Below are 24612 nucleotides of genomic sequence, written 5' to 3'. Positions count from 1 at the left end.
ATAGTACTAGGAATGATGTTTAAGCATTTAGTTATACAATGTTAAAAACAGCAGATTAGTGGAAACATCACCTTTATTGGCTACACCATTGTAAACTAATCAATGTATGTGGACTTGACTCCATTTAAGTCCTGTGGGTAGGTTACCCAATAAACCACCTTTAGCCCAAGGTTATCCAAGTTGTCCTGGAACTTGTAGTTACCAGAACTTGAGGCTTGAATTTAGTGACCAAGCAGCGTAAAATAATCATTAATCTTGAGTGGTGTCTTTCACATTAACATAAACCAAGGTCAAAACAAAGAATAACCTACTTAATTTCTAAGCCTACGATATCAAAGAAACATCTGTTCCAGTCAACAACTTTTGAGTGAAAATTAGTGCCAAGACTGAAATAACAAATAACTATGTGTAGGAACATATAGTTATTGATCTTACTCATAAAATGTTTGATCTAGGGTAGCAGGAATGTTTTTACTCTTTTTCAGTGCTCAAGTTGTTTGTAGTTTATACATTTCTAACACCTGTATGTTTATAAATGACTGCACCTTCTTATTTCATTTATGTCTTCTTTCCAAGCGAGAATATCCAGGTTTCGGTTGGATCTATTTTAAGGTGAATTACCTAGTATAATATTTCATTTGTTTCCATACATTTCAATTCATTTCCTTTAAACTTAGCTGAACACTTGTAGAAATGTATGTTAGAAATGTTATTGTGGCCTCCATTTTGTTATTTTTTTTATTGTATATGTAAATGTGTGGGTTTTTCATAGGGGAATTTGCCACCGGATTACAGGATAAGCCTGATTGATATTGGACTTGTTATTGAGTACCTCATGGGAGGAGCATATCGTTGCAACTACACAAGAAAAAGATTTAGAACGCTATACCACAATCTCTTTGGACCAAAAAGAGTAAGTTAACTCTTTGGCCACCTTTCTCAACTTTGGCCACCTTTAAAGAAAAATTACAATCCTGGTATCAATTGTTTAGTCCTCTAACATATAATCTGTCCTGCCACGATTCTGACCAGTAACTGTAGCGCTTGGTACACCTTGATGTTAATAATAATGATAATTATTGTGCTGATATCTAACTGTCCTTTTATTAATTAGTCTCTTGTAAGTTGACACTGAAGTCTGTGGTTATTTTTAAATGCTTTCAGCAAACATATCTATATACTACTTTTTTAAACCAAACGTGACCCACTATATTGATTCAGGGTTATGTATCTGAGAACAGGACGGTCAAAAGACAGTCCTTTCTGAAGCATTTGTGTACACTAATTTGGGTGATGTCATAAGGCATTATACATTTTATTAATTTTTTTATGCGTGATTAATGTCTAATTTTCATTTATCTGGAGGTATGGCTTTAATTCCTGGCAATGTGTAATTTATTAATTGCGAAAGCCTCTTTATCTAATTACTATAATTCATAATCAATTAATGAATAATTAATTTATTCAACATAATCTGTATTTTTTTATATAGTTTCCAGTTTTCCATTCCTCAATTAGCAGCCTATAATAAACTGGAATATCCCAACCCAGTTCTTTTTATTCATTGAATAATTTGATCACACATCATTTTGTTACCAAAATGTAGACACTTGATCTCATAATATAGTTTGTTGCAAATTACTGAAATATCATGATGAGCCAATTACAAATGTGGCAGAGTAGGCATCCATGGTGCCACTGGAGGGAGTCATGAGAGGTACTCATCTATGATGAAATGTTAGCCCTAACCAGTCCACCGTTTTTACTCTTATATTTGATCATGCTACATCAATTTTGAGCATGTTTGTGTATATTCAGCCTCTGCTGTACTCACAATGATTTGATTGCATAGTATTTGTGACAAGGAAAGTCTAGAGTATGCATCTCTCTCTCTCTCTCTCTCTCTCTCTCTCTCTCTCTCTCTCTCTCTCTCTCTCTCTCTCTCTCTCTCTCTCTCTCTCTCTCTTATATATATATATATATATATATATTTTACACAAAGGATGCGTTAAAATATTGCTAAGGTGTTTTTTGTTATGTTCCAAACAGCCAAAAGCCTTGAAACTACTTGGTATGGAGGTAAGTCACATCATATGATTTTTTTATACTTGTTTATACAACTTGGTATTCCATTCCAACATACTTTATATACAGCTAAGGAATATTCAATTTAATTAGAAAACCACAAATGTGTTTCTTCAGTTTTGTGTGTGTGTGTGTGTCTTTTAGACTTTATGTTTCAAGCATATGCAAGTAAGGTACTCTATTAATAAAGCATAACTTAACAAAGTTAGTAGATTTGTGCAACTATTACTAGTTTAAAACTCCTGGTATAACTGGTATCATGACAGTGAGGAAAAATACTTTCTAATATTGCATTTGTAAAAAGTATCATTATGAGCACAGATAATATTTTAGTAAGGTTTGCCCTTTGCAGTGTAAACACTATTAAAAGCTGACTTCAGAGTACCAAATGGTTAGTTGTAAACGTATTGTTCTTTAATGTTTGCTTTGAGAAATGTTGTCACAGTTGAACTCTATGTCCTTAGTAATAATGGTCACTTTTGTGCAAAAGTCTGAAGGTTAATTGTTATTCTTAACATAGAATTGTGATAACTGTAACTGTAGAATATAAGCATATTTATAACATTCATGAAATACGTTTTAATGGTTTAGCACATAACTTACATTTAAACACCGTATGGATAGATTAACTAAAATTGGAAGACCAATTTCAAAATTAAGCAGTCATGCACCATTTTAAGGTTATTTTTGAGTTTCTTAACCACTTCATTTATGTTTTTTAACTGTATTACAAAATATATTTTTGTTGTTGTTTTGATTTACTATAGATATAGATAGATGGATAGCATTTGATTTGATCTGAGAATCCAAAAGTTACTTTCTCTTCTAACAGGATGACATCCCTATACGGAGAGGGAGAAAGACCACAAAAAAGAGAGAAGAGGAAGTAGACATTGATTTGGATGACCCAGAGATTAATCACTTTCCTTTCCCTTTCCACGAGCTCATGGTGTGGGCTGTACTGATGAAGCGTCAGAAGATGGCCTTATTCTTTTGGCAGCATGGAGAGGAAGCGATGGCCAAAGCCCTCGTAGCCTGTAAACTCTGCAAAGCTATGGCACATGAAGCATCAGAAAATGACATGGTTGAGGACATATCACAAGAACTGAACCACAATTCCAGGTGGGCCATTTTTTCTCTTTCGCCATTTTTACGTTTTTCGCTTACTGTAACTAAGCTGTTATGTTACTATGAAATGTCTTCATTTCCTTGATTTACATAAAAAAACTGAATGTGGAAGTAGTTTTTTATGATAGTAGTATAGACTTTCTACTACAACATATCGTGAATACTATTTACTGAGATAAAGGCTTCTTTACTTTTTAAATTATTTTATAACTCAAAGTGTGCATTTAACATTGTATTGAAAGTCATGTAATCCAAAACTAATGATAACTGTGTACTTTGTTTTAGAGAGTTTGGTCAGCTGGCGGTGGAATTATTAGACCAGTCATACAAGCAGGATGAACAGCTGGCAATGAAACTGCTGACCTATGAGCTGAAGAACTGGAGTAATGCCACATGCCTACAGCTTGCAGTAGCAGCCAAGCATCGAGACTTCATTGCTCACACATGCAGCCAAATGCTTTTGACAGATATGTGGATGGGCAGGCTGCGGATGCGCAAAAATTCAGGTCTTAAGGTTAGTGTTAGCTTACATGACCTTACATGACCACCCCCCCAGCTAAATGATTTGCAGGGGGTGTATTTGGCCAAATGCACCCCACTGTACGTGATGTACTCACCGCCAGTCAGATTCAGCTCAGGCTCAGTTCAACACTACATGCAGGGGTTTCTTTCGACCCCAGTGCACATGCATTAAGTCTTCCCAATTATTTAAATTGGAGTACTTTACTGCTAATGATGGACAGCTGAAAGGACAAAAAAATTCGGATCATGCAGGAAGAAAGAAGATTTAGCACCATGGTTGCAATGTTTTATGTTTTTTTAAGGGTTTTATTATTTTTTTCATTTTGCAAGAATGAATATTATAGTAATTTGATATGCATTCTTCTATATTAGGGGTGTCAGTGACATTAGACTGCCCCTTTAATGACATGATATTTATAGTTTTCTAGTGGAAATAGATCTTTTTATTATTTCCAGCATTTATAATGATTAATATTATTGCTGTAGGTCATTTTAGGAATTCTGCTACCTCCCTCAATCCTTAGCCTGGAGTTTAAGAACAAAGATGAGATGCCATACATGTCCCAGGCAAATGAAATGGATATGCAAGAGAAAGAAGTGGAAGAACCAGACAAGACTGTGAAGGATAAAGAAGATGATGACATGGAGCTGACGGTAGGATATGAATAGGTGCTCAGAGCACAGTGTCCAAGAGGCTACCTCCCTAGAAGCAATGCTACTTCCTTCCAGTGTCCAATAATCTTATAAAACTGAATAATACAATTTCCTGTATGACATTCACTCATTATTCCTCCATGGAGCATCCCATACACAATTAACCATCCTGCTCAATCTTTCACCAATATCCCTAATGTGTTAACGTTCGCCTACTCCCTGTTTTAGGTGCTATAGTTTGCTAAAAACAAATATTTGTGCTTCTAATTATGAAACCGTTGGTGTCTGTGTCTTGAATCCATTCCCCCTTATGCATTGCAATTGAGTTTTTTTTTTTGTTTTCTTGAAAAAAAATTCCTGTGTGAGTTAATTATCAATGGATTTGCCACACCTGCCAAATGTGGGCACCAGACAACAGAATTCAGGGTGTGTTCAATGTAGCTACAAAAATATGAAAGGGATAACTAAAATATAAGGGATGGGCAGTTTACAATAAAACTTTTTTATGCAGGGAGTGGTGAGGGTGTGGAGTCGCCCACCCGGGGAATCGTTTCAAGAAAGAAAGCACTTCAAGAGAAAATTAACTGCTGTAAGTACTTGGATAACCAAGATCATGACCATGTGTAAAGGGTGAGCAGGATGGGAAGTTTCCCTAATCCCACATTTAATCCCATTTTCTCCATTGCTTCTGTGTGTGTTCAGGTGTTCTTTCTTCATCTATACATCCTTTGTCTTTATCCCATTCCTAAACATGTTGTATGGGTTCAAATTTTCTGATATTCGGAAAATTGTTCATGTGGAATATTCTTATTTGATGGATTTAGAATAAAATTATCAGGCTGTAGTCCAGGTACATGAATAGCATACCATGAGTCTGTACAGGAAAATCACACCAGGTGTTGGCCTGCATGCAGATGGCAAGGTGTCATGTTCTAAATGACATCAGTCATGATAAGAAAGATATGTTAAACTAATTAGCAAGTTGGGTCAGAAGTAATACTGAACCAATAACTAATCCATGTCTTGGTGTAATGGTGCTTGGCACAAACATGGCATACCGATTTTATATAAATGCCCAATTCCTTGATCGGCCAAGCTCAATGCTGACCCCCACCAGGAGGTCTTGGGAGAAAAGAAGGTCTATCCAGACCCTGATGGGATCTCAGATTGCTTCTCCTGCTCGCTAATCACAGACCTTGCTATCAAGAATGCAGGGCTAAGGACCTGCTTGCTGATCAGTACATAGGAACTCAGAGGGAGGACACAGGGAAGCAAAATTTCTAAACATAAAAAAAATATTTAAAAAAAATATATATAAAGGAAAAAATAAAATAAAAATAATAAATAAAATACTATATATAAACCTTCACTATTCCCATATCTATTAAAAAATACAAAATAGGGTAATATGTAAGAGATGGGTTTGGCCATCTACAACATAAACTAAAATATATATGCAGGGTATTATTGTAATCAGGCAATGTTGCCGAACATTAATTTGGTCATTGTTTAGCAGTGGCACCTACTTGTGTAGAAGATATGCTAAGCAAAATTGCAAAACATTAAATTAAATATTATCACTAATAATTATTATGTTTATGTATTTATTTGATTTCAAGGAAGACCCTACTTGTCCTTAACAAAACAATGTTTAATTTATGTGGGTATAAATCTAGAAAAGGGGAATAATGGTTCAGTGTTCAGAGAACAATACACATATCACAGAATGAAATATTTTCTATTATTTTTTAGGACTAACATCAACCTCGATCTCCTTTCATAAGTTGCCCTGTATTTCTCCCCAGATCCCATCTATCCACTACCATCTCAATCCCTATAACTCATTTCCCCAAGTCCACCCTTCTCACTAGAATGTTTCTTTGTTCCCTTTTCTATGGAATATTTGCTCCCTGGGCTACTCCTTTACTTGTCTCCAAATGTTTCTCTTCTCTTCTTACCAACACAGCCCATCCCAAATCCCCCATGCCCTATATTGCAAATTAGTCCTAACTCTATCTTCTTCTACCCTACCTTCCAAAAATTCACAAATGTATAGAGACAAATATTCAAATGAAAAAATAGTTCTGAAGTTGCTTTGAAGTTAAATATAAAAGTTTTGACAGGCGTTTTCAGGCACAATAAAATCATGTTTCTCTAGAATAACACATGATAGATTTGCCTTTATCAAGATACAATGAAGCTTTAATAATACATTTTGTGTAACACCCAAGATATAATGGGTCATACTTGCTGTCAAAGTTAGGCTTTCTGCAAGAATATTTAATTAGTTTCCATCACAAATACATAATTTGCCACAGATTTTTTATTATAAAAATAACCAAAATTTGGCAGTGTATAATAACCTGTGTATAATCCAAATAAAAAAGTTGTATGATAACTTGAGTAAATTGTATATACATTATGTCATTCATTTGAGTTTACATACCTCATGAATTATTACTGAATACTCAGAGTAAATGTTTTGGGAATATTGCAAAAGTGAGACGGCAAACCACTGGGCAAACCTCTGTTCTTGGGTACACGTACCCAAATACACATATTTCAGAGTATTGCTGGACAATATGTGTCCATCCGATCACATCTTTTTGTTTTACAGGGTAACTCACCCTAATACTATCCAGATACTATGGAAAAGTTTAGTAAATTTAGTAAAGTTTCATAGTTCTGTATAATGTGAGATAAAAATTCTACTTCCTTTACAGCAGTGCTTTTTTAAAACAGGGATAAAATGAGTTATAGCTTGTATTTTATTGAATTATTTTCCTTATTTTCAATTTCAGTTTTATATATTTAAGCTCTGAAGTGATAATGAATTACAACAATCATTTATTACATTTCTATATTTTTATAGGCAATGCTGGCCAGAGGCAATGTAGATTCCTCTAGAAAGAAAGATGATGAGGACCACTCAAGACATCGACTAATTCCTATTGGAAGGAAAATCTATGAGTTTTACAATGCTCCAATTGTCAAATTCTGGTTTTTTACAGTATGTTTGACAAAATGTGTTTTTTAAATTTGCATTCAACACTGACTATTCCAGTTGCTGATAACGAATCATCAACAATAACAAAAGAGGATTCCCAGTAGACTATTTTCCTTTTAGTGAAATGCAGTCCCTTGTTTAATAACCCAGACTATTCATATCATTTTTATGGTAATTACTACAAAAGACACTAACATCACATAACAAATCTATGGATGTTTTAGTTACGCATCACTGCTCAGTCATTCACAATAACTGTGTACCATGCTACAGTATGATGCCCTGCCAATACCCAACAAAAACACCTGTTACGAATATCGAAAACCATTTTGTAGCATTAATAATAACTTCACATTACCTTTCTGTATACAATGTTTATCTCATTTTCCTTTGTTAGTTAATTAGATGACATCTTATAATATGGTATACAATTCTACTTCTTGGTTTCCACCTATTTTTACTATCTATCATCTATCTATCTATCATCTATCTATCTATCTATCTCTCTATCTATCTATCTATCTATCTATCTATCTATCTATCTATCTATCTATCATCTTCAGATATCATGATGTAGACAAGTTTAATCTAATTTCACTTTAATTCCTTCCGGCCAATGTATTACCAGATCCTGCCAAATAGCTTAGAAATAGCTTGTCTGCTCTTTACTGACACAGAACACGACCTTAAATGTCATTCTTGCTTTCACTCATTTCACTTGACTTCACTTCTGCCGTTCTCCATCATATAGTCTTACAATATCCGCTCTTTAATGTTCACATTCCGCAGTGAATGTCAGTTATTTGTTACAGTTGGGATTATAAAATGGGACAATCAATTTGGGTGACCTCAGATGACCTCAGATTTTCAGTTAGTATACATTTACCTGAAGACCACACAATTTGAAAGCCAAATAAAGCAAGCAAGCAATTGTTTTTCTAAGAGAATACATTTGCATGCAGTTTTAATGTAATTCTTAAGGTATTTTGGCTCACTTCATGTGTGAATCATGTATTACTTAAAGTTGTCTGGCATTTTAAACTGATCTTGACATTTTCTTCATACAGATGGCCTACATGGGGTATCTTATGTTGTTCAACTACATTGTTCTAGTAAAAATGGATCGGTGGCCATCTACACAGGAATGGATCGTTATCTCTTACATTTTTACCCTGGGGATAGAAAAAATGAGAGAGGTAATATAAGATAGTCAATCTAAAATATGTTTTTGAGTACAATTTATTGAAAGTGTACCTAGCTCTTTCATAACTACTTGGCTGACTTTACTGATCCCGATTAAAAAGGAAGTCTCACAGGTTGGTAACACCATGCATTGAGCCAACATATTCAGACAGGAAAATGTAAGGCCACATGCACTTTCCAGACCCCATATTTCCTTTTTTTCATTTTGTAATGGTTAACGAAAAACTGTTCTTAAAATCTGAGTGAATTTAACTTTGCAGACAAACACTTAAAAAATATTCACATTTTAGTAATGTATTGTGAGAAACATTGCAAATCTGGTGGCTGGTTCACATTCTAAATAGGTTTTTAGAGTTATATAAATATTATAAAGAAAATGTTAGCAATGGGACATTTTTATTACTCACTTTCTGTAACCTGACAAAAGTTATGAGAAATTAAAAAAAAGGCTGAAGTTTAGAGATTGGCCACTAGAGAGCTCTGCAGAATCACAATTTTGGCACATATTTAACTACTTAAAAGCTATTGTATTCACTGACATCACCTTTTACAAATATACAAGCAATCAGGACAATATAAATCATGCAAGCAAAATAAATGTCAGGGTGATGAACTGTTTCCCTTTCTGTGCTCCATAAAACTTAGCAGCAGCTGTTGAGAGACATCTTTCTTCTCAGGAGTACTCAACCTGACCCTGGCGTACATTAGTTGCATAATACAATTATCTCATCACATAGTAAGCACAGATAGAACGGTCCACATAACTTACATATAATTATACTGGTTAAACTGAAGTAATGGAGAAAAAAAAAACTTCCTGATATTGGGAAAAGTGTAGCTCAGAAATGAAACATTTGCATAAATAAATAGAAATAAATCTACAAAAACAAAGTCATTGTAAACCTAAAAAAAAAAAAAAAAAATAACTCACATAAAAGATAATGTACTTATTGTATAATATATTGGGGAAAGACCATATACTGACAGTAACTAGTAGATTTTGATGAACATTTTGTCATGTAATTACTACTTTTTGTAGAATTGAATTTATTATTCGTAATTGTTTCCTCCAATTCTGTCATTGGTTTGTGCTATGGTCTGATAATCGCTTGTGCCACTCTGCAGATATTGATGTCAGAGCCAGGAAAGCTGTTACAAAAGTTTAAAGTGTGGCTGCAGGAATACTGGAATGTAACAGACCTCATCTCCATCCTACTTTTTTCGATCGGAATGGTGTTTCGTTTACAAGAGCAGCCCTTCAGCAGCTATGGGAGAGTGATATATTGCGTGAATATTATCTATTGGTATATTCGCTTGCTGGACATCTTTGGAGTGAACAAGTACCTTGGGCCCTATGTCATGATGATTGGCAAAATGGTGAGAAGAAAGTCTGTTACCCCTCTCTATTAAGGCTGTTTAAGTTTTGCCCTTAAAGGCAAATGGCATATCAGGTTTTTTAAGGCAGCCTATAAAGGGATTCATGTTTTTTTTTTTAAGTATGCTATCAATCAGAGTAAATAAATGTTATTTAATGAAGGGAATCCTAAAAAAAATAGAAAGACTTTGGCCCAATATATGTGAGATTCGATAACATGGTTAGGTTACTATATGATTTGACCTACATTCCTTTATTTCAATGTATTCTACCCTTCTGGGTTCTATTAATCAAACCAAGAGTTTGAAGTAGAGACAAACTATAGTTTGGTGTCTATTTAATGAATTTTAAAGGCATTTTTAAGCTTACCATCAGTTTGTGGCGCAACCTTTACTGCTGCCTTCCCTACTGCTAATTGCCAAGATCTGTTATCCTTATGGAAATCTAGGCACCACCTTCCATAGTATGAATACGCTTGCCTTCCTGGGTCTGAGTTGAGGTAAAATACATAAAATTGTAATTAACTATTGCTAATAATACAAATAACCCAACTACAAAAGTGTCCCTTGTTGTAGTAAATACAGTGTGTGTGTGTGTGTGAAGCTGAATTTTACCTGCTTGTGTGTCTGAGCTCTTACAGCGCTGTATAGTATTTGACATGATAGTAAGATTGTCATCAACGAGCATTCTGAAGATTGTGGATTTGCAGTATGTACAGATAAAAATAAATGATCTAGTATTAGCCAAGTCGCTGCATACCATAAACCACAAATGCAACTAAAATCTATTTAAGGTATTGCAAAAGATTTCAATATAAAACAGATCGTAATCTGAATGAAAAATACAATACTAACAAAAGCAATATCTAGTGGCATTGAAAAAGAGATACATTATATCAACCCCTCATTCATATACGAATGTTTACTTTATCAAGGAAAATGATGAAAATGTCAGATTTATCTCGTATCTCAGTCTGCTCCTTCCTCTGGATTTTTTTTGTTGGAATTGAAGTGTTTTGGATGGATCATACGGTTCATTCACATTCTTCTTTATGTTATGTTGATCTTTTGTAATCAATTTGAGTTGTCGTACAGTGTTATCATTTGTGGTTTATTTCATATGCTGTTGAGCATTACTAATATATTATTAAATTTGGCAGGACAACAACAGCTGAAAGAGCAACATTTCCAAGCCCTAAACCACACTTTTCAATTGCACGTAGAATAAAAACAATTATTTTAATATCCATTGGTTCTCTTCTCTTTAGCATCCTATGTACTTTTTTCATCGTTTTCTTTTTCAGATGATTGACATGATGTATTTTGTCATCATTATGTTAGTCGTTTTGATGAGTTTTGGTGTCGCAAGGCAGGCCATTCTTTTCCCCAGTGAGCAACCCTCGTGGAAGTTGGCAAAGAATATTTTTTACATGCCATATTGGATGATCTATGGAGAAGTGTTTGCAGACCAGATAGACCGTAAGCAAGTCCTTTATGATTCTCTAGCTACTTACTCAGGTATTTAACCTTGATCAGGTAGTGTTTCTATTGGATCATTTCCATCCGCAATAAATGGCTCGGTGTAGAAGAACCACTTTTAGTTGCTCAACGGCACAGAAGTTACAGGTAAATTTTATCAGACTCTAGATATACATAAAAAAATGAAAAAGTAGGCAGCACGGATCAAACTAAAATAAATAAAAATCATGCCTTTTTTACTTATTAATGAGACCTAACAGAATTACATTACTGTACCACATTTACCACTTTAAGACCAGAAGGTCTTTAGGTGTTTTTGTCATGTTTGTCTGTGTGAACCAACCCTGTACCATAATTAGGTTACAGTAAAGCATATAAATGTATCAGTGAAAAGTTTTTAATAAACAAAGGCAAATAAAAAAAAATGAAATTCATGATTTGGTATTCTTCAAATCCTGGATTGTATCAACCACTCCAGTGTGTGTTGAATGTCAATCTAATAAACCAAAAAATGCGAAATAAGCCTTTATATTATTGCTATTGCACTTCTTTTTATCTACCCTTACTCTCCCTCCCTATTATCTACCCCACCCCCCCTTTGTACTTACCGTTCAGCAGTCCTGCGGCGAGTCTCCCTGCTCGGTCTCGTTGCCGGCTTGTAATGCTGAGCGCTGGGAATGACGTCATCTTCCGGCGTTCAGCATTACAAGCCGGCACCGAGAACGAGCTAGAGGGCTTGCAGAGGAGAGAGGGGCGCCGAGCGGGTACCTGCAACTTGGTAACCGAAAACCACTCGGCGCCCCTCTCTCTCTTCCACTTAAAAAAAAAAAAAGGGCTTGGGCGGCAAAGCCCCTTCAAAAGTGCCGCCTTTGCATCCACTGACAAATGTAGGACCTACATTTAACTTCTTTCCAGTTCATTTGCAATACAGTTATGTAAGCATGGAAGAGACACAGGGAGCACCTAGATTTAAAACGAAGCCAATAATTAGATAATTTGATGTTTTCCAAGTAAAACACAAGGCAAATTAGGTGGATCAAGTTGTTCTTATGCATTGACACAATGTGTTCATGTTCTAGGTTTTATATATCCCCTGATAATATTTTCATTAATATAAGAGTAATACCAAGTTTATCAGTTCTCATGTCATCATGGCACGCAAAGAATGTGAATAGTTTGTGCATCCATCCATGCAAAAAGTGATGCATGAGGATATCCTACTATCAATACATATGTAGATTCAGTGGATCCTGAGTGCATTGATTATGAGACTGATTATGAGATGCCACAGCTAACTCTTGATACACATTTCACATTACCATATGGTAAAGTTGCAAAAGTCTGCTAAAAAAGTGAACTCATTTTGTGTGTTTAATTACATTCAGATTTGAATTAGGATTTGTACACTTAAACATTGTACATTAGGGAGATGGATTAGTGAACAAAGAAGATACATCTCAAACTGTCATTTTTTTAATCACGTAGGCAGTTACTGAAACTGTTTGCAAGCAATAGCTTTGTTCTAATCTATGGTATGGTACTTGCAAATGATAGTGATGAATTTATTGATTTGGTAGAGATTGCCACAAACAACCCACTAAAAGGTCAAGATGAAAATGAGTTAATAACTCAGATTTACTGGCTAAGTCTTTTAAGACAAAATAACAATTGGTTTTGATATGTGGATATGACTTGCATGCCAACGTCATTGTTGGCAGTTATTAGAATGTTCCGGAGTTAATGACACAAGGCAGCAGAAAACTACCTTTAAAACACCGGCCCCTTTTGCCCTTTTCTTCCTTATTTCTTGTTGTCTGCTTTTATTTTTTGTTTGATAGGCTACAACTGATTTCCGTCTTCTACAAGTAGCCATTTATTGATTGTAGCACTTACTTTCCAAAAATATTACCAACTGCCAAAGGCTAAACATTTTTGGAAATAATACTATTCTGTGATAGTCTACAATCCCAACAGTGCCAAACGGTTCCTAGAAAGGCTGATTTTAGATAAGCATATTAACGACACATTTGGAATATAACAGAATATTGTAGTTTTGCGTTGCACATATTACAATAGGTACAAAACCGCTTTCTTGCAGCTTGTAATGCAATTGAACCTGCTTTTATGAAATCAACAAATGAATTATAAATATGTTTTGTAAATACAAAATAACTGTAGTGGTCTAGCACATTTTTTTTGATCCTGGGGATCATCACTATTCCTTCAGAATATTTAAGAATTTAAATACAAGGGGCATTTAGCTATATGTTATTATCAAATAAAATTTGCCATTACGGGCACCTCCATTCTTTGCTACTGCTTAAATTGTGAAAACTCACAGCGCTTTTCCCAACAAGAAGTTATCTGGACTGCCCTATCGCACAGACCTACTACATGAAACATATAGTCCTTAGTTCTGTTAAACATACCCTCAAATTGCATAATGCTGTTAAGAATTGTTGCAGCGATATGTTAACTTTTACCTAGCAATATTGGGAAGCAAAATGCTATTTTTATTTCTATTATTTGTTTTCATTTTAAATTTGTAATATGTGCAAAAAGCCTATACTATATTCTCTATATTCTAAGCAAAATCAGCCATTTTTACACATTCAGCTAAAATAAAATTTTAAAATTAATGGTATATTGATGCTGTTTATTGCTTTAATTTCTATTGCAATTGCACAAAGAATTATGCAGGATTCATTTGTTTTTATTGGTCAAAATCAATTGAGTTTATTTTATTGTCCTGTACTGACATAAAATGAATACATTTCCTATTAAAATAATTCTAAGAGCTGCTTAGCCTTATTTTAGGCTGGAACCTTCAGCAAAAAGAACCCTTCACATATACTTTAAAGTGTGAGTGTGTCCTATAATCGGGGCTTAGCGCAGGGGTGCGCAGTTCGTATCGCCCAGTTCTGGGTGCCGGGCAGGTTTTTTTCTTTTTCATTTAGCCCTGCTGCAGGTAAGCACCAGGGTTAGGATCCAGATCCCCCTGCAGTACTGCAGGGACCTGGATCCTTCTCTCTGGCAGCCAGTGGACATCTGTGCGATGCAGACAACCCCCACTGCTGCCGGGGCTTCTATGAAGGAGCGCCAGCGTTACATGAGCTTCCGCTTCTATGAGAAAAACTGAGCAACCTGCAAGGGTATTCCCCTGATTGTTGTATAATTCACTCTAGTAAAATTAATTGAACAAGGCCTGCATTTATAAAGACCTTTAAGTGGTCTTTTCTGGATATTCCATAGTAAGGCCCAAAGTGTGTGAGGCCGTGATAACGGAAAGTGTTAGCTCTAGCTGGACTTGTGGTGAGCTAAGATGTGGATGGAACCGGGAGGCATTGTGCCACCCAGAGACTCTAGATGCTAACGCAGAGCACAGAAGTAGCAGTATTTTACACAGTTACTAAAACATGTACATTCTGTTAAATACTATGAACATGCACCAAAAATTGACTGTTCTTAAAACATTTCCTTTACCAATATTTAGACATTTTCTACAATTCATTTCACTCTATATTCTAATTATACCATAATTTTAATGAATATCAAATGTGTATTGTTACACTTTATTTGGAAACTTTAATGCCTTTCATGCATTCCAGTCGTGAAGCACTGACAAGCAGTATATATATAAATATATATACACACACAACTGTGGTGTTGTATTAAACATCTAAATATCATGCTGGGATTTTTATATCTTTCTAGCTCCTTGTGGATATAACGAGACCACAGAAGATGGAAAAGTGACTGAGTTTCCTCCGTGTAAGACAGGCGCCTGGATCGTTCCAGCCATTATGGCTTGCTACCTTTTGGTTGCAAATATTCTTCTAGTAAACCTATTAATCGCTGTATTTAAGTAAGTGTCTATCCATCAAAATGTATGTATTTCTATGAATAACAAATTAATAGCAAAAAGGCAATTGTGTTCTGTTGAGATGCCCATACAAAATAATACCATCCACACCCCTCTATTCCCCCGCCCCCCATATGCTAAAATAATTCTCGCCTCCATAAATATAATAGCCTTTTCACTGTCTGAATTTGTAGTCTTGCATAAAACAAATTGCAAATGATTGGCACCAAGGCTTTAGTAGTGAGTTTGCTGTGTGGAGAGAGGAGGTAGAGATCACTGCAGTTGGCGGTATACAGACTTTTCCTCTCTGTTTGTGAGTAGTACATGGGAAATGCATGTAAGGCTAATTAGTGAGTTAACAATTCTGTTGAATATTTCTGTCACAGTACCGGCGTTTTTTCCCTCAATAGTTGCTTAGTAAATGTCCATGTACTACTTTCTGATTCTGTTCTTTATCCTCTAGCAACACATTCTTTGAAGTTAAATCAATATCAAACCAAGTATGGAAATTTCAGCGGTACCAGCTGATTATGGCATTTCACGAAAGGCCTGTCTTGCCACCTCCTTTGATTATTTTCAGTCATTTTACCATGATATGTAAGCACCTTTGCTGTCGATGGAGAAAGCATGAACGTGACCAAGATGAAAGAGATTACGGACTAAGTAAGGCTTGAACACTTTTAAAGTCCATTTTTACATTAAACAAAAAATACATGTCCAGTAGAAATGCAATAACATTGTCTAAAATAACAAAATCAAATAATTAACAATAAGTGTAAAGTAAAGTGAAACTTATAACACACCTCGTGAAAAAACCACTTTAAATTTCCACTAAAATAATACAAATAACAATAAACATAAAGGTGTAAGCGCACATGCCCCAATACACAACCTTAGAGTAAATCTGTGTATATATACTTGCATAAAATGTGGTATAGGCCTCTCTTTTAGCCCTGTAAGTAGAGACACAGAGAGATCATAGTGTAACCCATAAATGCAATAATGATTGTAATGGGGTATAGAATAGACTCACATGGAATAGAGCCGTGAACAGGCTCTATATAAACAGCTCCGGGTGCCCACTTGGGGTGTAAGCGAAAGGACCCACTCCAGGAAATAAAAGGATCCACACAGTTCTTTTCCTTCTGGATTCTTTTATTATTAAAATAAGGAAAACTAGGTATAAAAACCTATATTTCCCCAAATATAAAAAGTATATTTAAAAACACAACGCGTTTCGACTTTATGTCTTTTTCACGTGTATTGTCCTTATCCTCTGGTTACATATTTATAATGTGCCTAACAATAGTTTGGGCGCCAATTCCACAGACTTACAGTTTCCGGAATGTCACTTCCGGTATGTCACTTCCGGCTTCCGGTATGTCACTTTTGGCGCAACCTCCGGTTTCTGCTGGGTCCTGGTGTAACCTTTAAAGTATCCCCTCAATAACATTGTCTGTATATATAATATTTACATTTTACTCAGGATTACCAATCTACTATGGTCAGGCCCGGACTGGGACAAAAAATAGGCCCAGGCATTTCAGAATGAGCAGCCCATTTTTATGAAAAAACATATATGTACATACATAATACTTGGTCATTCAACATGGGAATCCTGAAGCCACAATTTAGTGCGACTAATCCTTGAAATAAATATTATAGAGTAAATAACACAATATCTTATCTTTTCCACTAAATGATTCAGGGCCTTGAATGTTTTGTCCCCCGAAGTCACTACAAATTCAGGTGGGCGTTTTATCTCTGGATAAGTAAAAATGAAATAGTTCCTACTGTAAATTAAGGAAACAGATAACCAAACACACACACACCAGGGCAGGCTTTTCCACCCCGACACCCAGACACACACCCCAGGACAGGCTCTGCCACACCAACTCCAAAACACACACCAGGACAGGCTCTGCCACACCAACACCAGACACACACACCAGGACAGTTAAAAAAGAAAAAATGGTTCAGCACTCAACTCCCAGGAAGCTGGGTGCTAGCAGGAAAAAAAGGGACAGCATAAACCCTCTTGAAGTATACGAACGCAGAAAAGAATCCAATCAGCTTCCAATCCTTAGGTTACTTTATTCAGAGAAAGCAAAACAAAAAAGCAACGTTTCAGCCAAACAGGACCTTTTGAGCTTGACAAAGACCCTGTTTGTCCGAAACGATGCTTTTTTTGTTTTGCTTTCTCTGAATAAAGTAACCTAAAGGTTGGAGTGCTGGGGTTCTTTTCTGTGTTCGTACACACACCAGGACAGGCTCTGCCACACCGACACTCAAACACACACACCCCAGGACAGGCTCTGCCACACCAACACTCAAACACACACCCCAGGACAGGCTCTGCCACACTGACACTCGAATACACACACTAGGACAGGCTCTGCCACACTGTGAAATTGGTTTTCATGGCCGAGCAGTTGCACACAAAATCCCTATGTGCAATGCCAAGCGTTCAGTGCAGTGGTGTACAGTGCCACGGGACTTTGAAGCAATGGAAACATTCTCTGGAATGACGAATCCCCCTTCACTATCTGAAAGTCTGATGGACGAATCCAGGTTTGGAAAATGCTAGGAGTACACTACCTACAAGAATCTATGTCCTGTATTTAGTTCTGATGATGCAATACCAAGGTGTTATGTATTGTTTTGACTGTGAGATTCTTTTTCACTTCTGAGAATGCATCTATCATGTTATTTATCCCATGAGAAAGTGAACAAACCACATCATCATTTGCCCATTGAAAGCAAACTAACAGTATTGTATTCGTATCTTTTCTATAAAACAGAATTATTTATAACAGAGGACGAACTTAAAAAAGTGCATGATTTTGAAGAACAATGCATAGAAGAATATTTCAGAGAAAAAGAAGATAGATTTAATTCTTCAAATGATGAAAGAATCAGAGTCACTTCTGAAAGGTAACGATTGTTTCTCTGTATAGTTTTTCAATTTCTGAATGATTCCATATGAAAACCACAATTGTCTTAGATAATTAGGACCTAGCATGTTTTATAAAAAAAAGCCATGGTTTGTAAAGTATTACTGTTACAAAACATTGGCCATATAATATCTAGAGAGGCTTTTATATATTTGCAAATTGTACCGTAATCTTTAGGCCTTGGTAGACAGTATTTGTCTTTGTACAGAGACTTCAACTTATAACATTATCTCATGATAAGGTTGTCATAGTTTGCTCTTAAGTTCCCTACAGTTGTTAGAATATTGGACCCTTTCATGCTTACACAAAGCAACATATAATCCTAGAACACAGTGTACTAGCAACCCTTAAGTACTAAGCAATGACATTCTAGTTCTTAACATTGAAGATTATGATAGAATATTCAACAAAAGAAAATACATTGTGTACTGTGTTTTAAATTTGCAGAGTGGAAAATATGTCCATGCGTCTGGAAGAAGTGAACGAGCGAGAACATTTCATGAAAGCGTCACTACAGACAGTAGATATTAGATTGGCTCAACTGGAGGAAATGCTGGGGAGGATGGCTACAGCAATGGAAAGACTTGTTGGTGTTGAAAGGGTAGATACGAATAAAGCAAGATCTAGAACATCTTCAGACTGCACGGATGCTGCTTATATAGTTAGACAGAGCAGCTTTAATAGTCAAGAAGGGAATGCATATAAACTCCATGAGATTGTAGATCCTGTGGGAGAGGAGCCTTTGTCTCCTACCTCTCCTACTCTCATCCCTCGAATGAGAAGTCAGTCTTTTTATGCAACAAATTTAAAGGACAAGAGTGGTTTTGAAAAATTTGAGGGTTTTTTTAAGGAAAGGACCTTAAGCTTGAATAGAGCTACAAGTTCGCATTCAATATCAAAAGATACAAAACCTCCACCTTCACCTTTAAACTCTTTGTCTGTTGTTTCAGACTCAAGGAGGCCTTCATCTTGTATAGACATATATGTTTCAGCAATGGATGAGGAACATTTTGCTCTGGAACCTGGAGAAAGTTCAATGAATGTAACCTGCACAGATCACGTTGCAGATTCAGCTTCAGCAGGCAGAGGCTGTAGTTCTTCCACTCACTGCAGGAGAAGCTGCAGTAGAAATCCAAGTTATGAAGAAAGCACATTAATGGATACATATCCTCTAGAAGTAACAAATATTCCAACCAGCCAAAATCCATGGGAAACAGATCCTCCTACATACCATACATTAGAGCGTTCTAAAAGTAGCCGTTTGTTGGCTACTGCACCTTTTACCCTAGAGGAAACGCCCATAGTGAAATCCCAGAGTTTTATTTTCTCGCCCTGTAAGAGTTATTACAGTAATCTCGGTGTACCTGTAAAAACTGCAGAGTATACAAGTATCACAGACTGTATTGATACAAGATGTGTCGGCAATTCTCCACAGGCTACGGCAGAACGGTCTACATCTCCAGGGTGCATTAGAGAAAAAGTGGAAGACCTTAGTTGTTGCTATCCAGAGAGAGAGGCAGAACTAAGTCACCCAAGCTCAGACAATGAGGATAATGAAACAGAAATAAAAAACAAATGTACAATGACCTCTATATCAGCCCATGAAGGTTCCCCATCCAGAACTCTCTCCAATAACTTAACATTCCCTAAAATAGAACGTGCAAACAGCTACTCTGCAGAGGAACCAAGTGCACTGTACGCTCACACAAAGAAGAGCTATTCAATTAGCGATAAACTGGACGGGCAGCGTACCACTACAAGCCTTAGAAACCCATTCCAAAGAAGTAAATCCTCTAGGCCAGAAAGTAAAGGAGACAATCTATCCATGAGAAGACTTTCAAGAACAGCAGCCTTTCGTAGTTTTGAAAGCAAGCATAGCTAGGTCTTGATTTTGATAAAGGATAGGTTTAGCAACTACTTGCATTTTCTATCACAATATAATGAACTCACAAATTATGGCACAACAAATAAAGGCCGAGGCTGACACTAGTCAGCATTCATGTTGTTACAAGCATCAATTAACTAGCTTTTTGAATCCTCTGAAGGTGCCATTTTTTCTTTATGTTTCAAAATAATTATTTATTGTGATTGATATGCAGGTAAATTCAGGCACACCAAGTACACATTCCCAGCATTTATTTATTTATGGAAAATCAATGGAACTTCTTAATGTCTGGACATTGTTTTCAAGTTTGCATGATACAACAAGAATTTTACAATAGCACACAATATGTAGTTCTCGTATTTACCTTCTTATATTAAAGCCTCTTGTCCTGTTTTGTATTTCATAACAACAGCTCTCAGGTTTCGGAACCCTGATAAGCCAACAAACAATTTCATTGAGATGGTAACAGTCGACAAGCAAGATAACATGATTATGGCATGATTACTGTCCTGTCTGTTCTGTATTAAGTCCCAGTGCCACACAAAGGTTATTTTTTATTAGAAGGAAGAAATGCCTTTTGTATTACTAACTATGGAAGAAGGAATTTCTCTGGAAAGTACATAATAAACTTTCTTGTCTTTCATGGGCATTCTAGGACAGTTGAGCAAGCTCAGGATGAATGTACTTTAATGGTACTTTAATATTTTATTTTTTTATCACGTGTTGTCAATGCAGTTGCCTCAGTAAACACATGCTTCAAAACCAGCGATACTAAGATACTAATTTGCTTAGGCATGGGAGTGTGGTATAATAAGTACATTCACTGTGGTCTAATATCTCTCAGTTCTATATTCCATGTTCTATAAACACTGCCAGATCATTTTTAGCGCTTTGTTGTTAACGTGCCAGCACTCTGAACCATTTACAAAAAGAAAAAGTTGAAAGTCATTACTTTACCTTTAAGATATAAAGTAAAGCCGTTTTCATTTTTAACATACTGTATTTGATGTTGATAGATGTAATTATAATGTACTTTTGGTCTGACCTATTGATTTCAACGTCATAAGATGTGAAAAAGAATGCATGTTTGACTGGACATTACATATGAAACCTAAAACTGTTCTTTTCCCCCTTATCTTTGCAATAATATAAACGAGTGGGAGACATTTTAAAATAAAAACAAGCACAAAATAACTCACTTAGGCAACACTTCATTTAAAACTAATTAAGTTAAAGAAATGTGTGAAAAAATAACAAGTATGACCTATAATCAAACAGCAAGCGGAGATCAAAGTGAGCTACAGCAAATATACAGAAAAGATTTGGGGAGTTGAGAAAATATGAAACTTAGTCAAGAACCTTTAGGAGCCATCTCACATTTCATAATTGCATTAATTATGTTAATTACCCCCCCCAAGAATATAGTATGTAATACATGACAAGCTGGTATGTGTTGTATATTGCACCAGAATTGCAGATGTAGAACACATACAGATATCTAGGGTGAATTCTTTTTTGCCTCAGCCCAGTTTGAAATTGACTGCATTTAATCTTTATCCATTTAACTAACTAATGCTGCACATTCAGACGTTAAGTAAAATTGGAAAGAGATTGTGTGATCCTTAAGGAGGCGGTATAAATACAGTATCATTTAGTGATCTGTCAGCATTGCACATGAATATACGGTACTTTTTATTTATATTTTATCTAAAAAAAGTGTTTACCAAAAAGTGTCTTTTTATTATTTCTGGATAAACTACATTTTGATTATTTGAAGTAAACTACATACTTTATCAAGCTATACAATCATTATTTAAAATGCAAAGATACTTACACATGTATGCATTTAGTGGGTATGTGTGGAATGATCACATTACACTACATGTTAAAGCATTCATTGCTTGATAAATCTGTAAAATATTTAACATATATATATAAAAGCCCAAAAAATGATGAGCATGGTTTAGTATGCAGCCTGGATGTTGTTGATATTCTTGTGTAAGCATGAATGTATGGAAAAATACATATCACAGGGCAAAGGTGGATTTTGGATGCAATCCCAGGGGCTGCAATCTGGCTATTCACTAGAACTCAATGTATAAACTCTAATGTATAAATTGTTGAGCATTTTACATCTCCCAAAGAAAAAGTCAGGTTAAAACATTTTAAAAATTGAAAGAACCTCAGCGTTGCCAAGCCAAATCATCCCAAGTTATTAGACTTACCTACCTGAAAATTTTAAGATGTACTGTATTTCTTCCCTTAAAATACTATTTATAATGTATGTTCTGCTTTGACATACCTGCAAACATCACACAAAGTACAGGACCCTTCTCTATTCATCCTACAGGCTATAGGGAGTTAGGACAATTATTTGAGAGTTTAAAGCTCTGAAGGCTGAGTCAGATGAATCTCATTGTCGAATATATCTAGGCAGTAAATTCCACAGGCAGGGGTGAGAAAACCAGACATTTCTGGGAAGGGTGAGAGAAATAACGAAGACAGCGGCCAGAAAAGATGGGTGATGTGGGGATGTGTTTGAAGTGAAGATATGAGATATGTGGCAGCAACATTGGTAAGTACATTTTGTGATATTATATATGTCAAGCATGTTAGTAGAAACTTGAAATAAATAAGACAAGAACACTGGGTCAAGTAAAGTTAACCAAATATTTGCTAAGGAAGATTCCAGTTAGTAGTGTGGCCTTTAGCTGAAAACGTAGTTCTTAGCATTTATAAAGTAAACATTTACTATAAGCATTATAGTAAAAATACAGAGACCAGAATATGAAATGACAGTAAAGTATGAAGTAAAATATTTTGCCAAAGCTGGCACGTGAGATTATTCTATATACCTCAAAATGAAAATATATTGTTGTGTATATAAACGAAAAAAGAACTGGATAAAACATGAACAGACTTCCATTTAAAAGATATGCCTGTTATATGTAACAAGGTGTTTGTTTGACACAAAGAGAAGAATTGCATCAATTCTACTAAAACATAGAAAATAAGCTATAGTGCATCGACAAAAACTCTACATTTTTTATTTGGATAAAGCATACCAAATTATGTTACATAGTTCATAAGGTTGAAAAAAAGACCTAAGACATCAAGTTCAACCCTTCTACCTAATCTTCCTATTCTTGATCCAAAAGAAGGCAAAAAAAACCCAAAAACCCTAATTAAGCTACTTCAAATTCTGCCATCAGGGGGAAAAAATGTCTTCTTGACTCCAAGAGGCAATCGGATTTCTCCTTGGATCAAGAAGCTCTAAAATATTAATTCTATTTATAGCCCTGTATGCCATGCCTTTCTCAAAAAATATCGAGACCCCTTTTGAAGGTATCTAATGTATTGGATAACACCACCTCCCTTGGCAGTGAATTCAATACCTTTATTGTCCACACTATAAAAAATATTAAATAGCAAGATTCCTCTAAATGATAGAAACCCTAGATTCATTTGCAAACTGAAATATCTCTCATCCAAGTCAATGGGCCACAGTAAAAGATTAAAATCGTTCAATTGGTCCAACACCCCTAGAACTAATAATAATTAGAGTATAAATAATGATGTTGATTCAATGTTCCGGACTAAATTTGGCTATAGTTGGGAAATATAGAACATTTGTTCTATATACAAAGGTGAAGCGCAATTCAATGCTCCGGACTACATGTACAACGTGTCAGCCAAAATGCATGTAAGCAAGAAAGGTCCATGTCACCTAATCACAACATATGCTGTGAGAATGGCAAACCAAGTTAACCATCAATGAGATTAAAAGAAACAAAAGTCTGCTGGAGCGATCCCTTGGCATGACAAATTTGATTACAGCAGTTGGGAATGCAGCCTGCTAAATAATTGGCCTATCATAAAATATTTAGTTGGCTAAATTCCCAGAATAAGTGTGGGAATGCAACCAGCTCAATCAGTGACCTCTCATAAATTATTATCGAGCTGGCTAAAATCCCAGAATAAGTCTAGGGATGTAGCCAACTCAGATTAAAAACCAACTCTTCTGATTAATGTTCCCTGAAGTCTATTATTAGAGGAAAAATGTTATGGTCTGAAGTGTACACACAACAATGTATACATTTTATTGCTTGTACAAACTGCGCACTTTAAATAGCTTTCAGGGCAGAGTGTTCTATGGTCTGAAGTGTGTTGGTATAATGAAATGTACAGTACAGTCGTGGTATGCACTTGTCAGGTCATTGAATTGCTTACTGCATTTTTTTATGTCATTAAATTATTTTTACAAAAGCCTTATTATTTAAATAGTAATTAGTATATCACAAAGTCAAATATAAACTCTCGGCAAAGCCCTGACCCTGTGCCATCAACTATCAAAATAAATAGGCTTTTAACTTGAAAGTAAATATTAAAATATGTTTATATACTAGTAAAATACTAGTAGTAAAAAAGTATTACTTTTACTATTTTCTTCATTGATTAA

The 24612-nt window shown here is 35.5% G+C and overlaps 1 protein-coding gene across 3 annotated transcripts in view; it reads left to right on the top strand.

The window, feature by feature from the left end:
* TRPM3 (transient receptor potential cation channel subfamily M member 3) overlaps positions 1–20150 on the top strand; it is a 108020-nt gene extending 87870 nt beyond the window's left edge. Inside the window, exons 13-27 of one of the 3 annotated variants that reach the window (XM_053466593.1) lie at positions 577–612; positions 773–913; positions 2050–2079; positions 2918–3207; positions 3499–3727; positions 4222–4389; positions 4901–4978; positions 7262–7399; positions 8464–8592; positions 9725–9976; positions 11278–11452; positions 15167–15317; positions 15778–15977; positions 18116–18248; positions 18716–20150. In XM_053466593.1, coding sequence (XP_053322568.1) covers positions 577–612; positions 773–913; positions 2050–2079; positions 2918–3207; positions 3499–3727; positions 4222–4389; positions 4901–4978; positions 7262–7399; positions 8464–8592; positions 9725–9976; positions 11278–11452; positions 15167–15317; positions 15778–15977; positions 18116–18248; positions 18716–20150 — 3585 coding nt within the window. The remainder of the gene's footprint in view (positions 1–576; positions 613–772; positions 914–2049; positions 2080–2917; positions 3208–3498; positions 3728–4221; positions 4390–4900; positions 4979–7261; positions 7400–8463; positions 8593–9724; positions 9977–11277; positions 11453–15166; positions 15318–15777; positions 15978–18115; positions 18249–18715) is intronic. The other 2 variants (XM_053466602.1, XM_053466610.1) reach the window with 2 other exon arrangements.
* Positions 20151–24612: the final 4462 nt, after the last annotated feature.

Source organism: Spea bombifrons, chromosome 1 (genome assembly GCF_027358695.1).
Source record: "Spea bombifrons isolate aSpeBom1 chromosome 1, aSpeBom1.2.pri, whole genome shotgun sequence".
NCBI lineage: Eukaryota > Metazoa > Chordata > Amphibia > Anura > Pelobatidae > Spea > Spea bombifrons.
Note: the sequence above shows the minus strand (reverse complement) of the source record. Positions and strands in the feature narration are given on the sequence as shown.